Source organism: Vidua chalybeata, chromosome 1 (assembly GCF_026979565.1).
Source record: "Vidua chalybeata isolate OUT-0048 chromosome 1, bVidCha1 merged haplotype, whole genome shotgun sequence".
NCBI classification, from domain to species: domain Eukaryota; kingdom Metazoa; phylum Chordata; class Aves; order Passeriformes; family Viduidae; genus Vidua; species Vidua chalybeata.
Window position 1 is genome coordinate 153,537,018 of NC_071530.1, and position 18,362 is coordinate 153,555,379.

General features: G+C 47.1%; 2 protein-coding genes and 1 long non-coding RNA gene across 12 annotated transcripts; all 3 read left to right on the forward strand.

Moving 5' to 3' along the window:
- Positions 1-10: 10 nt before the first annotated feature.
- Positions 11-1,777, forward strand: LOC128790681 (uncharacterized). The gene is made up of 3 exons (XM_053947693.1): positions 11-657; positions 1,566-1,627; positions 1,732-1,777. Exons 1-3 carry the CDS (start codon positions 148-150, stop codon positions 1,775-1,777), a joined length of 618 nt encoding a protein of 205 aa, XP_053803668.1. The 5' UTR covers positions 11-147.
- Positions 1,778-2,927: 1,150 nt separating this feature from the next.
- Positions 2,928-5,169, forward strand: LOC128791887 (uncharacterized). Its single transcript, XR_008432208.1, has 3 exons — positions 2,928-3,008; positions 3,618-3,730; positions 4,047-5,169. It is a non-coding gene; the product is annotated as an uncharacterized LOC128791887 (long non-coding RNA).
- A 2,105-nt stretch (positions 5,170-7,274) lies between these two features.
- Positions 7,275-17,956, forward strand: LOC128795112 (uncharacterized). 10 transcript variants are annotated; one of them, XR_008433412.1, is made up of 8 exons: positions 7,275-7,985; positions 8,503-8,571; positions 13,226-13,501; positions 14,219-14,304; positions 14,389-14,684; positions 14,987-15,093; positions 15,627-15,768; positions 16,398-17,956. XR_008433412.1 is itself a non-coding variant. In XM_053955633.1 (6 exons), the coding sequence occupies exons 1-6, from the start codon at positions 12,825-12,827 to the stop codon at positions 15,301-15,303; spliced, it is 1,098 nt and encodes a 365-aa protein (XP_053811608.1). In that variant the 5' UTR covers positions 12,520-12,824; the 3' UTR covers positions 15,304-15,620. The 10 variants fall into 10 exon arrangements, 2 of the variants coding, with proteins under 2 accessions (XP_053811608.1, XP_053811619.1); XR_008433409.1 differs by having other exon boundaries at positions 14,408-14,684; XR_008433413.1 differs by having other exon boundaries at positions 14,408-14,625.
- The last annotated feature ends 406 nt before the right edge of the window (positions 17,957-18,362 follow it).

Here is an 18,362-nt window from a genome sequence, read left to right on the forward strand (position 1 = left end):
CCTCCGCCGCTGGGTGCCGGCTGAGGGGGGAAGGACGGCTGCCGAGCGTGGGAAGGGCGAGGCGCGGGAGGGAGCGAGCGGCAAGCGGGGCGGTGTCTGTAAATAGAGGGGAGGGGTGAAGGAGATTCGGGAGAGCAAAGGGACCCGATGACCGAGAAGAAGGGCAGCGGCGAGGGCGGCCCGGCGGGGCCGCTTTCGGCGGGCGGCGGAGGCGCGGTCGCAGCGCTCACGGGCCGGGGGCGGCGGGCGGGGGGCGAGCGGCGTCGGAACAGGGCTGCACTCCCCTTTCCCGATCCCCGCGCGCGTCCCTCTCTAGACGCTGGAAGCGACCGCGTGCCGGAAAATGCCGCCGGGGCGGCGCGCAGGCGGCGGAGCGGGGCCCCGGCTTTCCCCGCCCCTCCTGCCGCCATCTTTGGAAGGTCAAGCGAGCCGTCCCCGTCCCGCCGCGTCGCTGTCTCGTCCCGCCGCGTTCCCGCCGCCTCCCCGTGCTTCCCCGCCGTCTCCACTCTGACACGATCCGCCCCCGTCCCGGACCCCCTCCGCTGCAGGGAAATGCAGGAGAACGCGAAAGCATCGGGGCAGAGCAGCCGCTGGAGGTGCCCGAGCCGTCTCCCCCTTGCCCGCAGGGCCGGAGTTGCCCACCGCCGGCAGCTGACAGTACGCTGACAGCACGGGCGGCTCCGGCACACGCTTTGCCTCGCTGTGTTCCGGTGCCGTGCTGCTGCGGGAGGACGGGGCCAGCGCTCCAAAGGCCAGAGCAGAGCGCTGGCGAATGGGAGGCGAGGAAGGCTTGGGCTAAGGATGGATTGCAACCGGGCTGCCTGTAAGTGCGCAGAGAGACCTTTGTCATCCACGCTGCCAAAAGGAGCACCTGGTACACCCTATAGGCGTGCCTTGTGTTTCACGTGTTTTCATTTCCTGTTTGTGTCATCCCAAAAAGCAGGGACGGAGCAAATGGGACTGGTTCCCACTGTTGCTGGGTGAAGGCGGCTGTATTGATGTCATCTTTTTTTCACCCCAAGTTTGGCTTTTCCCATGCTTTTCCCGTAGCTGCTGCATTGGGTGTCCCCAGGAGGGCTGGGTTCCTCAGCAGGGGTCTTAGGAGTTGCTATGGATTCTGATTTTTCTGAAGCTGTATGGAAGTGTGCTAGCGAATCAGCTCTTTTCTCTCCTGAAAAGCTTTCCATCTATGTCCACCCGTGCGTCTCTGTGTTTTAATCACGTAGCCGGACGCGCTGAGGTTCTTACTTTCTAAGCCAAAAGCTGAAGCAGATGACCGTTTGCTTTGTGTGTGTGAGGAGTGGCATTTGTGCTGGAGAGCTGCGGTTGGGAACAAAAGATGGACTTAATGTGCTCTGGGGACGGGCACGGGAGGAAACGCACAGAAAAGGCAAGGCAGTGATGATTGCGGAGGAGAAATGAGAGGTGGTTGCTTCCGATCCGTGGGGACTTTCCTTGGGAGTGATCGATCAGAGAGCGTATGGAAGTAGAGAGCATCTTCTGGCTGCTTCTGTTCTGTAAACTTCTCCCTGGCTTCACAGGTCCGTGCTGGAGAGTGGGAGAAGGGTCCCTGCTGGCTGCCGTGTCCTGGGTGGGCACAGAGCTCTGACCTTGGCCAGATGGGCTGGTGAGTATTGAATCAATCCCTGCCTCCTCGTGAGCAAGTTGTTTGAAGGAGTTTGAGGCAGGGACGGCTTTTTAGCCGGCTGCAGTTCGGTTTCTTTCTCACAGGTTTCCGGTGTTTTGTTCCCTGACGTCGCCAAAGCCTCAGGTTTGAATGGGCTCCTACCTGTGTGACCCGTGAAATGTCCGGACGATGCTTTCCTCTGCCTGTCTGTTCTGTGGTTGGGCTGTGCTTCAGCTTCTTCTCTCCTGGGCCCTTGCCGTTGCCGTATCTCTTGGTGCCGTACGGAATCAGGCAGCCAAGCCTCAGGTTCACCTTCTTCACCCTCTGCTCGTGCGCTGCTCGTGTGAGATCGCAGATGGACTGGGTGTGCTCGTGCTGCGTGTGTCACTGCTGGGGTGAAAACAGAGCCCTGGGGAGTGTCGATCCCCTCACCTGCTCTGTGCTCGTGCGCTCTTGCCTGAGCTTTTCCTCCTGGGCAAGAGAAGGGGAGGGTGGGCAGCAATGGGAATGCGCCTCAGAGCAAAGGCCTTCTGCAGTTGCCGGGCTGTCTGCCAGCTCTCGGAGCGCTGCACGCTCTTCAGACTGTGCATGAATTCAGTACAGGATTGTGAGTCCGTGCCATGGACAGTTTACTTTTCACAGCTTCCTTTGTAGAGTAACCACAGGTAAGAGATTCTTCTGTAGACACCGGTTTGGACCTGAGGAATACCAGGTTTTCTCCACTTTTCTACAGTTTTGATTTTGAGGTAAGAGTCATTTTAGGTACCCAGTAATTCTTCAGAAATGTATTAGAAACAGCCGCAAAATCAATGAAACTCACTCTCCCACAGGGTAGTTAATTCTCTTTTATGTTTCATGTAGGAATTCAAAATGTTATTTCTGTGAGGTTTTGTTGTCTTCTTAATACTAGCGCACAAGGAGTCTGTGTTATGCTACTGTGAACAAGAAAAAAGTTCTGCCCCGGCTAGCTACAATTCCTCTTTGAGTTTAGGCTAGTAACTTGAGTTCAAGAACTAGTTTAGAAACAGTAACTTCTAAAATTTAAATTCCATGTTTGGGCTGCAGACTGACTGTTCAAATGAAGCTAGTAATTAGAGGGAATTGGGAGAGTCCGTCAAGAAGCTGTGGTATTCCTGAGCTGGCACTCAGAGGGAACACGTGGGTTTTGTGCTCTTAGGAGCATGTTGATTGTTTGGAAATGTCTGAATGTCTGACGGTGTGTATTTTTCTTTATGGCTTCCAGTACAAAACAGCACAGTGTGATCCTGATTTCTTGGGGGGGAGGGGCTGACAAAAAATGCTGTGAGCTCTATGTCTACCAGAGGATTTTCGGGTCATTCTTTCCTTTCTCAGCAGTCCTTTGTGTGACCAGGGCTCCCAGGTAAGAATTGAAAAAGAACAGTTCCCAAATACCCCAAACCAAAAAGCTTGTATGGCCTCAAGATCTCAAGTACAAAACAGAAAGAGATGGAGCAGTGATTCTGCCTTGGTCCTCTTGAAATGTTCCTTGTTGGTTTGTGGATGTGTGGGGGGGAAATAATTTAGGTTGTGTTAAACCAGTCCCCATATCCCACCTGGACCGGTTCCTGTGGTGGTCTGTGAGCCTCCGTGGTGGTGTGGTTTTGCTCCTGCAGTCGGGGTCTCTTTTCTTTTTGGGTCTCTTTCCCCAGCCACGTTTGTCACCTGCACAGTGCTTCGGCAGAGGGAAACTCGCCTGCCGGGAGCTCTCAGGTTTTGGGAGCATCCACCCTGAGGATTTCAGGTATCAAAACCTCGGACAAAAAGAGAAAATTGTCTTGCTACCTGAATACTTCTTGTAAGAGCAGCACTGTGGTGTGAAGCGTTGAAGGGAGTGTCTTTCCTTCTCTGGAGTTGCTGAGAACAGGCGGTGTTCATTTTAGCTGGAAGTTGATCGGGTACCAGCCAAGCTCATTTTATTTTAGATAATCAGATCTTGGCTGTAAAAGAACAAGTTGCATTTTTGTTTCAGAGTCCTATTCTGGAGATACGACAGAGTGCTGCCCGTGTCACCTCTAGAGCTGCCCATGAGCCGATAGAGGATCACAGCCTCCTCTCGTGGGTCCTGCACGGCTTAGAGAAAAGGTAACCAGCCAAGTACGGGAGACATGGGGACAATTTCCTGTCCAGGCTGAAGAATGACGTGGCTGAGGATGAAAGCAAGGGGGACAGACCTGGAGACGGGGCACCGAGGGCTGCACTGGCAGAACTTGCTGAACGCTGAGGTGTCCCTTGTGTTTTTGAGAAGAGAATCAAGAGGCTTTCAGGTGGTGGTGGGAGGGACGATGGTGGGGGGGCTGTGTGATTTGGGAATCACTTCCTTGACAAAGCAAAAGGACACCTTGTGCTGGTGTCTTTAGCTTTGAAATTTCAAGCAGCCTCAGTTCCCATCCTGTCACAGGACCTGCTGCACAGGAAGTGGCACAGTAATGGATTTGAGCTGTCTAGAACGTTACTTCTCCTCCCCTTGCCTCTCCCTGACAAAAAAAATCTCTTCTGCAAGCACAGAGTGCCCTGACAGGTTCAGGCAAGTGCACCAAAAGTGCCCTAGAATATGGTCCCCCGTAGGAGATGGACCAGCTGCTGGTGAGGATCTGCCTTTCAAATGTGGTTTTCTTTTCTTTTTTTTCTTTTTGTTCTGTTTCATTTTGTTTTTCAGGTTTCTGGAGAACCAGGTGATAAATAAAATGATTTCCTTACTCCATCCTTTGTGGCTAATAAATTTAGGAGACAAGAGAGAAAACAGGAATCGATCCCAGATGCTGCTGTTGAGATGGGTATATGATCTACCTGTATATAGATATATGCGTATCTATCTATATCTGTGTAGTGATAATAATGGGAGTTTTTATGATACGTTGCTTTACTGTCTTATATTTTTAATAAAGTGCGATTTTAAGTTATTAGGTATAACATTTTATTCTGCTTATTGGCTAAAGTAACATTTTCTTGTATTTTATTGGTATCAAGTCATGTTAATCATTAATTGGTAAGAGTTTATAATGAATTATTAAGGTGTGAATATTGTTCATTAAGGTACGTCTTTTTTTACTGTAGGTATTTTCATGTGTTCGTATGGGTTTTTATGTTAATGATTTGGGTTTTTGTGTTATGAATATATTAGTATTTTATTAGGGGTTTTTTTGGTTAGTTTACTTGTTTGGTGTGGTGATCACTCCTGTTAAGTATGTTTATCTATATATGTTTTAAAATGTAAGTTATAAATCTACTTGTTAAGGATTTTTGTAGAGTTCTATGTAAAAATTTAAATCGGTAGGGGAGATAAAAAGCAGTAATTATTAATAAGATGAGTATTTTAGTTTTTAATAACGATTTAAGTTATTCAGCGATGTTTTAATTTTTGAAAATATTATTTAGTTATTTTTTATGTGTGATTGATTAATTTTTTTAAAAAAAATTAGTAATGTTTTTGTAAATTGATTTCTTGTGATTTCATCAATTTATATATTTTTAAAAATGTTTTCTATTTATGATTGTGTGTGAATAATAAAAAATGAACAGTTGTTTTATTTTGTAAGGTAGTATGTTTAAAGATGTTCATATTTGGCAGTAATTTATTTAACGTTATACATGTGTTATTGTTTGATTTGGTTGGTTAATAAGTAAGTTCATTTGATGTGCTTCAAGTGTGAGTTGTAGTTATTTTAGGTGTTAAAAGAGATGTAGAACTAATAGAATTAGGTTGTTAAAAAGGTTGTACGATTTTGATCCTGAGAAGTAAATTTGTGTTGGAGTGATTGGGTATTTTTAGGTGGGTGTTCTTTTTTTGGGTTTTTTTTTTTGTTTGTTTTTTTCTATTTTTTTTTTTTTTTTGTTTTTTTGTTTTTTTTTTTTTTTTGTGTTTTGTTTGTTTTTTTTTTATATGTATTATTGTTATGTTTGGTCTTAGTGGGTTAATTGTTTTAAATTGTAGGTTTGCTGTTTTGAGGTAACTTCTTTGTGGTTTGGTGTGGTTTGGGGGTTGTTTTGTAACTAAATATTGTACAAGTATTTGTTTGTAATGATTTGAGTAATTTTACTTTTGGTGGTTTACCTGTCATTTGGGGTATGAGTGTATAAATGTTATTTGAAGAGTTTATGTTACGTGTAAGATTTTGATTTGCAATTTAGTGTTTGTAAAGGATAAGGTTAGTTGTGAGGAGGTATACAAACGAGCTACGTAGAAAAGAGATTTTTCGGGTTGGTGACTGATAAACAGAGCGTATTTGGACGTGGGGTTTTAGTGTTACTTGTTTGTTCTGTTTTGGTTGTGGAACTATTTCTTTCGGGGTTGGGTTTTTTGTTTTTTTTTTTTTCTTTGGTGTGTTTTAAATAAGGCTTGACACAGTGAGTAGGACTCTTGTGTGATTTTTTTTTTTTTTTTTTTTTTTTTTTTAATTGTGGAAACATAAGTATAACGTGTTCTGTAGGTTATGAAATTGACGGGACTACATTATTGGCTACTTACTAAATCTTGTAGTTGTGAGTAGGTTTTTGTAACTCTGATTTTGAAATCCAAGAAGAAAACTGAGGAGACGAAGGAGGTAGAGAAGTTATCTCCTTCTAGGACAGAAAGGGTTTAGCGCAGAAACTGCTGGGTCTAATGTGGCGCGGGGGTTTCCGTGCGCCGGCCGGGCCGGGCGCGGGGCTCGGCGGCAGGAGAGCGGCGAGCTGTGCGCGTGCGCGGGAGGCGCGCTGCCGCGGGGAGCCGAGCGGAGCCGAGCGGAGGTGAATGGAGCCGAGCGGAGCCGAACGGAGCCGAGCCGAGTCGAGCGGAGCCGAGCGGAGGCGAACGGAGCGAGCGGCTCCGAGTTGAGCCGAGCCGAGCTGCGCCGAAGAGGCGAATCCAGCCGAGTCTAGCGGAGAACAGCCCGAGTGTAGGCGAGGAGCCGAGCGGGGCCGAACCGAGCCGAGCTCCGCCGAGCGCAGCATCCCGAGCAGGGCGGGCCGCCGGGGCGGGCTCGGGTGGAGTCGGGCTCTCTGAGGCTCCCCGTCCTGTCCCGCTCTCTACCCCTCCTTCTTCCTCCCCGTATTCCTCTTCTTTCTCTCTTTCCCCCATTTCCCGCTCTCCCCAAAGCCGACCCCTTTCTCTCCCTTTTCGGCCTCCCCTCTCGTCCCCCCCTCCATCCTTCCTTCCTCCTCCCCGTATTCCTGTTCTTTGTCCGCAGACCCTCTCCCCTCCTCTCCCTCGCAAACCCGACACCCCGCGCCCCCCCCCCCCCCACTCCTTCCTGCTCTGTCCCTATCCCGCTCCTCCGTTCTATTCCTCTTCTCTCCCTCCTCTGTGCACCATCCCTCTTCCCCGCTCCCGGCCTTTCCCTTGCCCTCCCGCTTTCCTCCACAGCCCGACCTCCCTCCCTACCCTTTCTCATGCCCTGCTAGCCCTCTTCTCTTCCCGTCGCCCCGTTCCTTCTTTCCCCGCAGCCGCGGGGCCGGGAGCGCCGGAGAATAAAGCCCAGAGGGCCGGAGCCCGGCGCCCCTGGGCCCTTGCGGGAGTCCCCGCACGGGGCCGGAGGCTCTCGGCGGATCCCCCCGTGCCGGTCAAACCCCGCCCGGCCCCGCCGGACCTGCGGCTTTGCCGGCATCGCGCTGAGAGCGGCCCCCGCTCTGTGCCGTGCCGTCCGTGCCGCGTCCCCGCCGTCTCTGCCGCTCCCTCTCTCTGCCCCTCGCCCGTGACAGCGAGGCTGGGCAGGAGCTTCGACCCTTCTGGGGGCTGCCCCCTTTTCTTGTTGCGGCAGAGTCCCTTTCGGGGGGGATGTACATGTGGAAAGGGATGGAAGCAAGTGCTGGGCTGCTGTCCAGGGCAGTTAAGACTCGTTCTGTGCCTTCTTTGGGGGCCAGGAAAAAGGGGTGAAGACTCGGGGCTCTGGTGTCATTTGGGGCACCCTAAGGTCCCTAGGAGAGGGAGGCACGCTGCGGCGGAGGAGCAGGTGGGTGGCGAATGAGGGGGGTCATGCCGGGTGCCGTCCCCCCGAGGGGGGTGTGTAGAATACTACATCCTGTCAAGTGCTTCGTTTTTATAGGTATTGGTAAAAATAGGAATTTGTCTCTAAATTCATTTGGAAAGAAAGCCAGAGCAGCCCCAGGTGTGAACTGTGAGGATAAGGAGGGGCCGGCTCCTGCCGGCGGCTGTTTTAGGGGCTTTGCCTCAGCTGATTTTACAGGGAGCTGCTGGAGAAGAGGAGTTTATGGGCGGCTCCTGGGGCTGTCCTTGGAAGGACGGTGACAGCTTCGGACAGGGTCTGGGGGATCACCTGGATACGCACTTGGATACCTGGAGCATTGCTCAGAGGAGGTGCCGAGGGACAAACCTTTGTGCCAGGTAGCGGCAGCCAAACAGGTGAGCCCATGTGCATTTGTAGCGGGGACATTTCTCCTTTCCCTTTTAAATTTCATCTTGCCAATCCCTCCCCGGTGCTCCCAGAAAAAAAAAAAAAAAAAAAAAAAAAAAAAAAAGAAAAAAAAGAAAAAAAAAAAGTATTTTGAGTAGGAAAGAAATTCAAATTGAGGGTAGCGACTTGTCTTCCATTATTGACCGTGTCTGAACTGGTGGGGGGTCCCCTTTCACGTGTGGTTTTGAGGGTATTGATTGAAGGAAAACCTGCCTTTTCCAGGATGTTAGGGGTATCCCAGGGGTGTCAGGGAATCGACAATACACAGCCCATTGTTCTATTTGTAGTTCACCTCTACTTCTTATAGAATTTTTCTGCTGACAAATCTTATGCTTAGCTCGAATCGCAGTTCTGCTGTTTCTGAGGCCTGCCTTTTGCAGCTTTCCCAAAACCCTCTGGTTTGAAAGATTGCCACAACTTGAGGGATTTCATTTGAGGACAAGCCCTTCTTTTCTGCTCTTACAGGGGCTGAAACTGAAGGGGAGAACACATTTATTTGCCCTTGTTGAAGTGAGGCGAGCACCTGAGTGTGGCGTAAGTTCCGGGGGTTGAATTGAAGGAGGCTGCAGCTCTCGCAGCGTTGGAAGGGTTGGGATCGGGCTGTGCCGCTGCATTGGAGGGCGCTTCTTGTGCCCCTGGCCCGGCAGCCAAGGCTGTGGCGCGGGAGCTGCTGGCGTTGCCCGGGGAGCTGCCGAGGTGGAAGGGGACTTGGGCGCGGCCGGGCTGGCGCGGGACTGCCGGAGCCGCGCCGGAGCGAGGCGTGCGGAGCCGAGGGGAGCTTTGCCGGGCCGGCGGGCGGGAGAGGCGGCGCGGGCGCTGCGCCGGTGCCGGCCGGTGCCGGCCGCTCCGTCCGCTCCGGGCGCGGGGCTCGGGCGCCGCCGGGGCCCCCTGGGCCCGGTGCCGGCCCCGCCGGGCAGGGGGAGCGGGCGGGGGGCTCCCGGCGCGGCGCCGCCTCTGCCTGCCGCAGGAGCCGCTTTCCTGCCGGGAGCCGCGCTCCGCCCGGTGCCGGCAGCGCGGCTTTTCATTTTCCGAAGGTCCTTGGTGTAGCGCTTTGGAGGTGGTTCTTAGGAATTGATTGTATCGTTTTCTTTTGTTCGTGCTTGGTGTATGCTAAGGGACATGGTGTACTTCTTGAATGTTATGGTTCTTGGTTCAGGTGCTGATGGCAAGGATTTATTTGGATTGAGTTTTGTTGTTGGATTTCATTTTTGTGGAATTTGGTGGATTTTTTTTTGTTTTGATTTGTTTTGATTTTTTTGGTTGGGTTTTTAAATAATATTTTTATATTATAAAAAGATAATTTAAAATTCTATATTTTAAGGTTTACAATGTTTTTTTTTTGGGTCGTGGCATGAAGTAGCGGTTAGGTTTTTAATTGGATTGTGGTGGCTTTTATTAGCGTGAGTATGTAGTGTTCGTTTTGGTGGGTTTGAGGCAGTGTCCTGTAGTTAATTAGTGAGGTTTTTGTAATATTGGTCATTGCATTATTGTTTATTGTATTCTAGAGGTTTTATTCATTTGGTATGTTTGATTGTCGTGTATGTTTTGTTGTTGCAGAGAATCTGGGAGATATTGTTTATGGTTCCATTTATCTTTTGGCTTGGTGTTTATTTCCAGGTGGTATTTTAGTTTTGATTATGGTTTGAGGCATTATGGGTTTATTGAGTTAGGAATCATTTTTTGTTGTTGTTAATTGAAGTTTTTTTTTTTTTTTTTTTTTTTTTTTTTTTTTTTTTTGTAGTTTGATGTATTTGGTTGCTGGTTTTTATTCGTTTTATTTTTGGGAACATGGTTGTTTATATGGTGGATTTTTTTTCGGTAGTTATTTTATTTGGGTGGTGATTTTTTTGTTTCTTAGTGGTTTAGATTTTTTATATCGGTAATTGGTTTGGTGGTTTTTTAAGTTTATTTTATAGCGTATTGGGTTCTCTTTATGAGTTAGTGTTGAGGTAGAGTTTTTTTGTTTTGTTTTGTTTTTTTGGTTTTTTTTAGTAACGTTCAGGGTCTGTTCTAGGGTTTGGAGTTTAGTAAGTTAGTTGGATTTTTTTTTTTCTTTTAGTGGGTTTTGTGATTTGCTGTGTGGGATTGTATAGGGGTTTTTTTTTCATTTTTGTTTAATTTTTGTGATGTGATAAGAATTGTTAGTGAAAAGAGTGTAGTGTGGGTTTTTTTTGCTGGTAGTTGGTTGGCTGGTGGAGCCATTCTAATATTTTTGGACGGTATGGGTGGGAATTTGTTGCTGTTTGTATTGGCATTTTAGTTTTAGGTATTGGATCTTAAATGCAAAATTATAACTATAACTATAATGTAAGAAAACAAATCTAGAAATATAAAAATGGGAATATAAAACTTCCATTTTAAATATAAATAGAATACATATAAATAGAACATGTAACATAAATAATATTATCTATCACCGTAAGATGTTCTAATGTTTGATATAGAGTATTTTATACTCTATAGAGTATTTTAGAGTATGTTTATATAAGTACATATGAATATAGATTATACATATAAATCAAATCCATAGAAAATATCAATCTAGAAATGTATAATTAATATATGTAGATAGATATAAAATCCAAAATCATAGAAATTGATACAATACATAATGGATATGATACTGTATATGTCTTATTATACCACATGACATGTCATATATTTTATATATCTAAATATAGTACATCAATATACTGTAATATAATATGTAAGAAACTATAAATGTAAATATCAAAAGCATAAATAGAAAAATATTCAAATATAGTTTAAAATAAAGGGGTTTTTAAAATTTTCTATTTGGTAGTAGGCAGGGCTTTTATTATAAAAATTAAAAATAGAAATAAAATAAATTAGAAAGGGCTTCTTTGGTTTTTATTTGGTTAGAGGCAGGGTTTTTATTTAAAAAAATATGAATATACATTTTATTTTGATATAATTCTAAAAATAGAAATAGATAATCAATGTATAAAGATAGATAAAAAAAATAAAGTGTAAATAAAAATAAGTAATAGGAAGATATAGAATATAAATAACACCATCCATCAATCTACATTTACAATGCAAATTTCAATAGAAATGCGAAAAACATAGATAAATTTAAACACAGTTTAGAAGAAAGGGGTTTTTTTTTAGGTTTTGACTTGGGTAGAGGCAGGGGTTTTATTATAAACAATATAAACCTTTTAGAAATATCAATCTAAATATAGAAATATGTAATCAATATATTAAGACATGCATAAAAATAGAAAATAAACTTTAAGTAATATGAATGAATGTAAGAAATTATAAAATTATCATTATACATCAGTATACATTTTAAATCAAAATGTGAATATAAATATAAAAATATAAAAATAATATAGATTGAAATATAGCTTAAAAGAAAAGATTTTTTATTTTGGTTCTTATTGGGTTAGAGGCAGGTTTTGTTTTTTTTTTTTTTTTTTGTCGGTGTTTTTCGGTTTCGTGCGGGATGTTTAGGGGCATTTATTGCAGAGGATGTTTTGAAGGGGGTCGCGCCTGTTCTTCTTTGCGCGCCTTCCCCGCCTGCAGCCCCAGGGCGGGCGGCAGTGCCGCCGCCTTGTGGCCAGAGTGCAGTACTGCAGCCCTCGCCCGAGGTCCTCCCGCGGCCGCCACCTTGGGAGTGGGTTGTCGCGGACTCGCTTGACCTTCCCAATATGGCGGCAAAAAGGCGGGAAAAAGGAGGACCTCGGTCTGTCTACTGCACTGCCTGCACGCCACCCTGACGCCGGCGCCGCCCCGCGGGATTTTTTTCGCTTTTTCCCGTGTCGTGGCCACGGACTGTGAGCTCAGCGGCTGCGCGGGCGGTCAGGTTTTGAGCGGGCGCCGACAGGCATCGGCAAAAACGCCTCTCCCTTCCGAGGGCCTCACGCGGCCGCCATCTTGAAAGTGTCGCGGCGGCCGGGACACTCTTGACCTTCTCAATATGGCGGATAGAAAAAAAAAAAAAAAAAAAAAAAAAAAAAAAGCGCGGGAAAATCGTGGTCCGCGTGCTGCACTGCCCGCGCGCCACGCAGGGGCCGCCCCGCCGGGATTTCCCGCGGCCTTGCCAGTACTGCGGACACGGGCTGTTGCCGCACTCGCGCCGCGGGCGGGTGGGTTTCAGGCAGCATTTTTCTTTTAAATAAGAGATCGTTAATATTAATATCATAGAGCTAGAATTTGGTTACAGGCAGGGCTTTTATTTTAAAGAACAGAACTATTTTTGCAATATAAATATAGAAATGTATATTAATATATCTGGATATATAAAAAGATAAAATATAAATAAATAGAAGTCATAGGAAGAAGATATTTAATATAGAATCGAAATAACATCATGCATCAATATACATGAGAAATGGGAATGTGAAAAGTATAAATATGAAAGATAGTTCTAGAGAGTTTAAAAGAAAAGGATTTTGGAGGGGTTTTATTGGGTTAGAGGCAGTGTGTTTTAGTTTGTGTGCGGGTGGTTTTGGGCCATTTATTTTTCAGGATTTTTCCAAGGGGATCGCCCCTGTTCTTTTCTGCCTCCCTTCCCTCCGGGCGAGCGGCAGCCCCCGGCTGTGGCCGGCGGCGGTGCTGCCGCCTTGTGGACAGAGAGCGGTACTGCAGCCCCCCCCCAGCCAGCGCCCTGCCCCTCGCCGCTGGGTGCCGGCTGAGGGGGGAAGGACGGCTGCCGAGCGTGGGAAGGGCGAGGCGCGGGAGGGAGCGAGCGGCAAGCGGGGCGGTGTCTGTAAATAGAGGGGAGGGGTGAAGGAGATTCGGGAGAGCAAAGGGACCCGATGACCGAGAAGAAGGGCAGCGGCGAGGGCGGCCCGGCGGGGCCGCTTTCGGCGGGCGGCGGAGGCGCGGTCGCAGCGCTCACGGGCCGGGGGCGGCGGGCGGGGGGCGAGCGGCGTCGGAACAGGGCTGCACTCCCCTTTCCCGATCCCCGCGCGCGTCCCTCTCTAGACGCTGGAAGCGACCGCGTGCCGGAAAATGCCGCCGGGGCGGCGCGCAGGCGGCGGAGCGGGGCCCCGGCTTTCCCCGCCCCTCCTGCCGCCATCTTTGGAAGGTCAAGCGAGCCGTCCCCGTCCCGCCGCGTCGCTGTCTCGTCCCGCCGCGTTCCCGCCGCCTCCCCGTGCTTCCCCGCCGTCTCCACTCTGACACGATCCGCCCCCGTCCCGGACCCCCTCCGCTGCAGGGAAATGCAGGAGAACGCGAAAGCATCGGGGCAGAGCAGCCGCTGGAGGTGCCCGAGCCGTCTCCCCCTTGCCCGCAGGGCCGGAGTTGCCCACCGCCGGCAGCTGACAGCTACGCTGACAGCACGGGCGGCTCCGGCACACGCTTTGCCTCGCTGTGTTCCGGTGCCGTGCTGCTGCGGGAGGACGGGGCCAGCGCTCCAAAGGCCAGAGCAGAGCGCTGGCGAATGGGAGGCGAGGAAGGCTTGGGCTAAGGATGGATTGAAACCGGGCTGCCTGTAAGTGCGCAGAGAGACCTTTGTCATCCACGCTGCCAAAAGGAGCACCTGCTACACCCTATAGGCGTGCCTTGTGTTTCACGTGTTTTCATTTCCTGTTTGTGTCATCCCAAAAAGCAGGGACGGAGCAAATGGGACTGGTTCCCACTGTTGCTGGGTGAAGGCGGCTGTATTGATGTCATCTTTTTTTCACCCCAAGTTTGGCTTTTCCCATGCTTTTCCCGTAGCTGCTGCATTGGGTGTCCCCAGGAGGGCTGGGTTCCTCAGCAGGGGTCTTAGGAGTTGCTATGGATTCTGATTTTTCTGAAGCTGTATGGAAGTGTGCTAGCGAATCAGCTCTTTTCTCTCCTGAAAAGCTTTCCATCTATGTCCACCCGTGCGTCTCTGTGTTTTAATCACGTAGCCGGACGCGCTGAGGTTCTTACTTTCTAAGCCAAAAGCTGAAGCAGATGACCGTTTGCTTTGTGTGTGTGAGGAGTGGCATTTGTGCTGGAGAGCTGCGGTTGGGAACAAAAGATGGACTTAATGTGCTCTGGGGACGGGCACGGGAGGAAACGCACAGAAAGGCAAGGCAGTGATGATTGCGGAGGAGAAATGAGAGGTGGTTGCTTCCGATCCGTGGGGACTTTCCTTGGGAGTGATCGATCAGAGAGCGTATGGAAGTAGAGAGCATCTTCTGGCTGCTTCTGTTCTGTAAACTTCTCCCTGGCTTCACAGGTCCGTGCTGGAGAGTGGGAGAAGGGTCCCTGCTGGCTGCCGTGTCCTGGGTGGGCACAGAGCTCTGACCTTGGCCAGATGGGCTGGTGAGTATTGAATCAATCCCTGCCTCCTCGTGAGCAAGTTGTTTGAAGGAGTTTGAGGCAGGGACGGCTTTTAGCCGGCTGCAGTTCGGTTTCTTTCTCACAGGTTTCCGGGTGTTTTGATCCTGACGTCGCCAAAGCCTCAGGTTTGCTGAATTGGGGCTCCTACCTGTGTGACCCGTGAAATGTCCCGGAAGCTGATCGATGTCTTCCTGCTCCCGCTGTGTTCATTTGGGCTGTGCTTCAGGCTTCTCTCCCTGGGCCCTTGCCGTTGCCGTATCTCTTGGATGCCGTGCAGAACGGAATCAGGCAGCCAAGCCTCAGGTTCACCTTCTCCCTCACCCTCTGCGCTGCTCGTGTGGCACAGCAGATCCTGAAGCCAGGTACTGGGACGTGCTGCGTGTGTCACTGCTGGGGTGAAAAGCAGAGCCCTGGGGAGTGTCGATCCCCTCACCTGCTCTGTGCTCGTGCGCTCTTGCCTGAGCTTTTCCTCCTGGGCAAGAGAAGGGGAGGGTGGGCAGCAATGGGAATGCGCCTCAGAGCAAAGGCCTTCTGCAGTTGCCGGGCTGTTCTCCCAGCTCGGAGCGCTGCACGCTCACTGACTGCAGCTTCCAGGAATTGTCGTCCGTGCTTGTGGATTGGGAGCGCTGTCCTCCTCCACCATGCCAACCTTTTCTCTTTACAGAGGAGCACGTGTACATAAGGGTAAAGAGATTCCTTCTGTCACACCGGTATTTGGACCTGAGGAAGGTACCAGGTTTTCTCCAGCTTTTCTACAGTTTTGATTTTGAGGTAAGAGTCCCATTTTAGGTACCCAGTAATTCTTCAGAAATGTATTAGAAACAGCCGCAAAAATACAATGAAAGCTCATTCTCCCACGGGTAGTTAATTAGAAGCGTCTTTCTTATGTTTCATGTAGGAATTCAAAATGTTATTTCTGTGAGGTTTTTGTTGTCTTCTTAATACTAGCGCACAAGGAGTTGTGCTGTGTATGCTCTGTGAGCACAAGAAAAGAATGTTCTGCCCCGGCTAGCTACAATTCCTCTTTGAGTTTAGGCTAGTAACTTGGAGTTCAACTGAAGTATTTTAGAAACAGCAACTTCTAAAATTCCATTTCCACTGCATGTTTGGGCTGCAGACTGACTGTTCCCAATGGATGTTAGCGATTAAATTTGATAGGAATGGAAAATTGAGAAGTCCAGAAGAAGCTGTGGTAATTCCTGAGCTGGCACTCAGAGGGAACCGGGGTTTTGTGCTCTTAGGAGCATGTATCCTTTGGAAATGTCTGAATGTCTGACGGTGGTATTTTTCTTTATGGCTTCCAGTACAAAACAGCACGAGTGGATCCTCAGATTTCTTGGGGAAGGGCTGCGTGACAAACATTGCTGTGAGCTCTATGTCTACCAGAGGATTTTCCGGGTCATTCTTTCCTTTCTCAGCAGTCCTTTGTGTGACCAGGGCTCCCAGGTAAGAATTGAAAAAGAACAGTTCCCAAATACCCCAAACCACAAAAGCTTATATGGCCTCAAGATCTCAAGTACAAAACAGAAAGGAGCAGCTGATTCTGCCTTGGTCCTCTTGAAAATCTGTTCCTTGTTGGTTTTGTGGATGTGTGGAGGGGGAAATAATTTAGGTTGTGTCTAAACCAGTCCCATCCTTATCCCCTGAAACTGGGACCGGTTCCTGCCATCGTGGAGCCTCACGTGGGTGCCGTGGTTTTGCTCCTGCAGTCGGGGTCTTTTCTTTTTGGGGTCTCTATTCCCCAGCCAGCACGTTTGTCACCTGCACAGTGCTTCGGCAGGAGGGAAACTCGCCTGCCGGGAGCTCTCAGGTTTGGGAGCATCCACCCTGAGGATTTCAGGTATCAAAACCTCGGACAAAAAGAGAAAATTGTCTTGCTACCTGAATACTTCTTGTAAGAGCAGCACCTGTGGTGTGAAGCGTTGAAGGGAGAGTGTCTTTCCTTCTCTGGAGTTGCTGAGAACAGGCGGTGTTCATTTTAGCTGGAAGTTGATCGGGTACCAGCCAAATTGCTCATTTTATTTTAGATAATCAGATCTTGGCTGTAAAAGAACAAGTTGCATTTTCTGTTTCAGAGTCCTATTCTGGAGATACGACAGAGTGCTGCTGCCCGTGTCACCTCTAGAGCTGCCCATGAGCCGATAGAGGATCACAGCCTCCTCTCGTGGGTCCTGCACGGCTTAGAGAAAAGGTAACCAGCCAAGTACGGGAGACATGGGGACAATTTCCTGTCCACGGCTGAAGAATGACGTGGCTGAGGATGAAAGCAAGGGGGACAGACCTGGAGACGGGGGCACCGAGGGCTGCACTGGCAGAACTTGCTGAACGCTGAGGTGTCCCTTGTGTTTTTGAGAAGAGAATCAAGAGGCTTCCAGGTGGTGGTGGGAGGGACGATGGTGGGGGGGCTGTGTGATTTGGGAATCACTTCCTTGACAAAGCAAAAGGACACCTTGTGCTGGTGTCTTTAGCTTTGAAATTTCAAGCAGCCTCAGTTCCCATCCTGTCACAGGACCTGCTGCACAGGAAGTGGCACAGTAATGGATTTGAGCTGTCTAGAACGTTACTTCTCCTCCCCTTGCCTCTCCCTGACAAAAAAAATCTCTTCTGCAAGCACAGAGTGCCCTGACAGGTTCAGGCAAGTGCACCAAAAGTGCCCTAGAATATGGTCCCCCGTAGGAGATGGACCAGCTGCTGGTGAGGATCTGCCTTTCAAATGTGGTTTTCTTTTCTTTTTTTTCTTTTTGTTCTGTTTCATTTTGTTTTTCAGGTTTCTGGAGAACCAGGTGATAAATAAAATGATTTCCTTACTCCATCCTTTGTGGCTAATAAATTTAGGAGACAAGAGAGAAAACAGGAATCGATCCCAGATGCTGCTGTTGAGATGGGTATATGATCTACCTGTATATAGATATATGCGTATCTATCTATATCTGTGTAGTGATAATAATGGGAGTTTTTATGATACGTTGCTTTACTGTCTTATATTTTTAATAAAGTGCGATTTTAAGTTATTAGGTATAACATTTTATTCTGCTTATTGGCTAAAGTAACATTTTCTTGTATTTTATTGGTATCAAGTCATGTTAATCATTAATTGGTAAGAGTTTATAATGAATTATTAAGGTGTGAATATTGTTCATTAAGGTACGTCTTTTTTTTACTGTAGGTATTTTCATGTGTTCGTATGGGTTTTTATGTTAATGATTTGGGGTTTTTGTGTTATGAATATATTAGTATTTTATTAGGGGTTTTTTTGGTTAGTTTACTTGTTTGGTGTGGTGATCACTCCTGTTAAGTATGTTTATCTATATATGTTTTAAAATGTAAGTTATAAATCTACTTGTTAAGGATTTTTGTAGAGTTCTATGTAAAAATTTAAATCGGTAGGGGAGATAAAAAGCAGTAATTATTAATAAGATGAGTATTTTAGTTTTTAATAATGATTTAAGTTATTCAGCGATGTTTTAATTTTTGAAAATATTATTTAGTTATTTTTTATGTGTGATTGATTAATTTTTTAAAAAAAAATTAGTAATGTTTTTGTAAATTGATTTCTTGTGATTTCATCAATTTATATATTTTTAAAAATGTTTTCTATTTATGATTGTGTGTGAATAATAAAAAATGAACAGTTGTTTTATTTTGTAAGGTAGTATGTTTAAAGATGTTCATATTTGGCAGTAATTTATTTAACGTTATACATGTGTTATTGTTTGATTTGGTTGGTTAATAAGTAAGTTCATTTGATGTGCTTCAAGTGTGAGTTGTAGTTATTTTAGGTGTTAAAAGAGATGTAGAACTAATAGAATTAGGTTGTTAAAAAGGTTGTACGATTTTGATCCTGAGAAGTAAATTTGTGTTGGAGTGATTGGGTATTTTTAGGTGGGTGTTCTTTTTTTGGGTTTTTTTTTGTTTGTTTTTTTCTATTTTTTTTTTTTTGTTTTGTGTTTTTTTTTTTTTTTTTTTTTGTTGTTTTGTTTTGTTTTTTTTTTTATATGTATTATTGTTATGTTTGGTCTTAGTGGGTTAATTGTTTTAAA

Coding starts and splice junctions, on each gene's coding strand:
- LOC128790681 (XM_053947693.1), top strand. CDS start 148: ATGACCGAGAAGAAGGGCAGCGGCGAGGGCGGCCCGGCGGGGCCGCTT. Junction 658..1,565: donor CCCACCGCCGGCAGCTGACA/GTACGCTGACAG, acceptor GAGTGGGAGAAG/GGTCCCTGCTGGCTGCCGTG. Junction 1,628..1,731: donor GACCTTGGCCAGATGGGCTG/GTGAGTATTGAA, acceptor TCTTTCTCACAG/GTTTCCGGTGTTTTGTTCCC.
- LOC128795112 (XM_053955633.1), top strand. CDS start 12,825: ATGACCGAGAAGAAGGGCAGCGGCGAGGGCGGCCCGGCGGGGCCGCTT. Junction 14,305..14,388: donor GACCTTGGCCAGATGGGCTG/GTGAGTATTGAA, acceptor AGCCGGCTGCAG/TTCGGTTTCTTTCTCACAGG. Junction 14,448..14,548: donor TGACGTCGCCAAAGCCTCAG/GTTTGCTGAATT, acceptor GCTGTGCTTCAG/GCTTCTCTCCCTGGGCCCTT.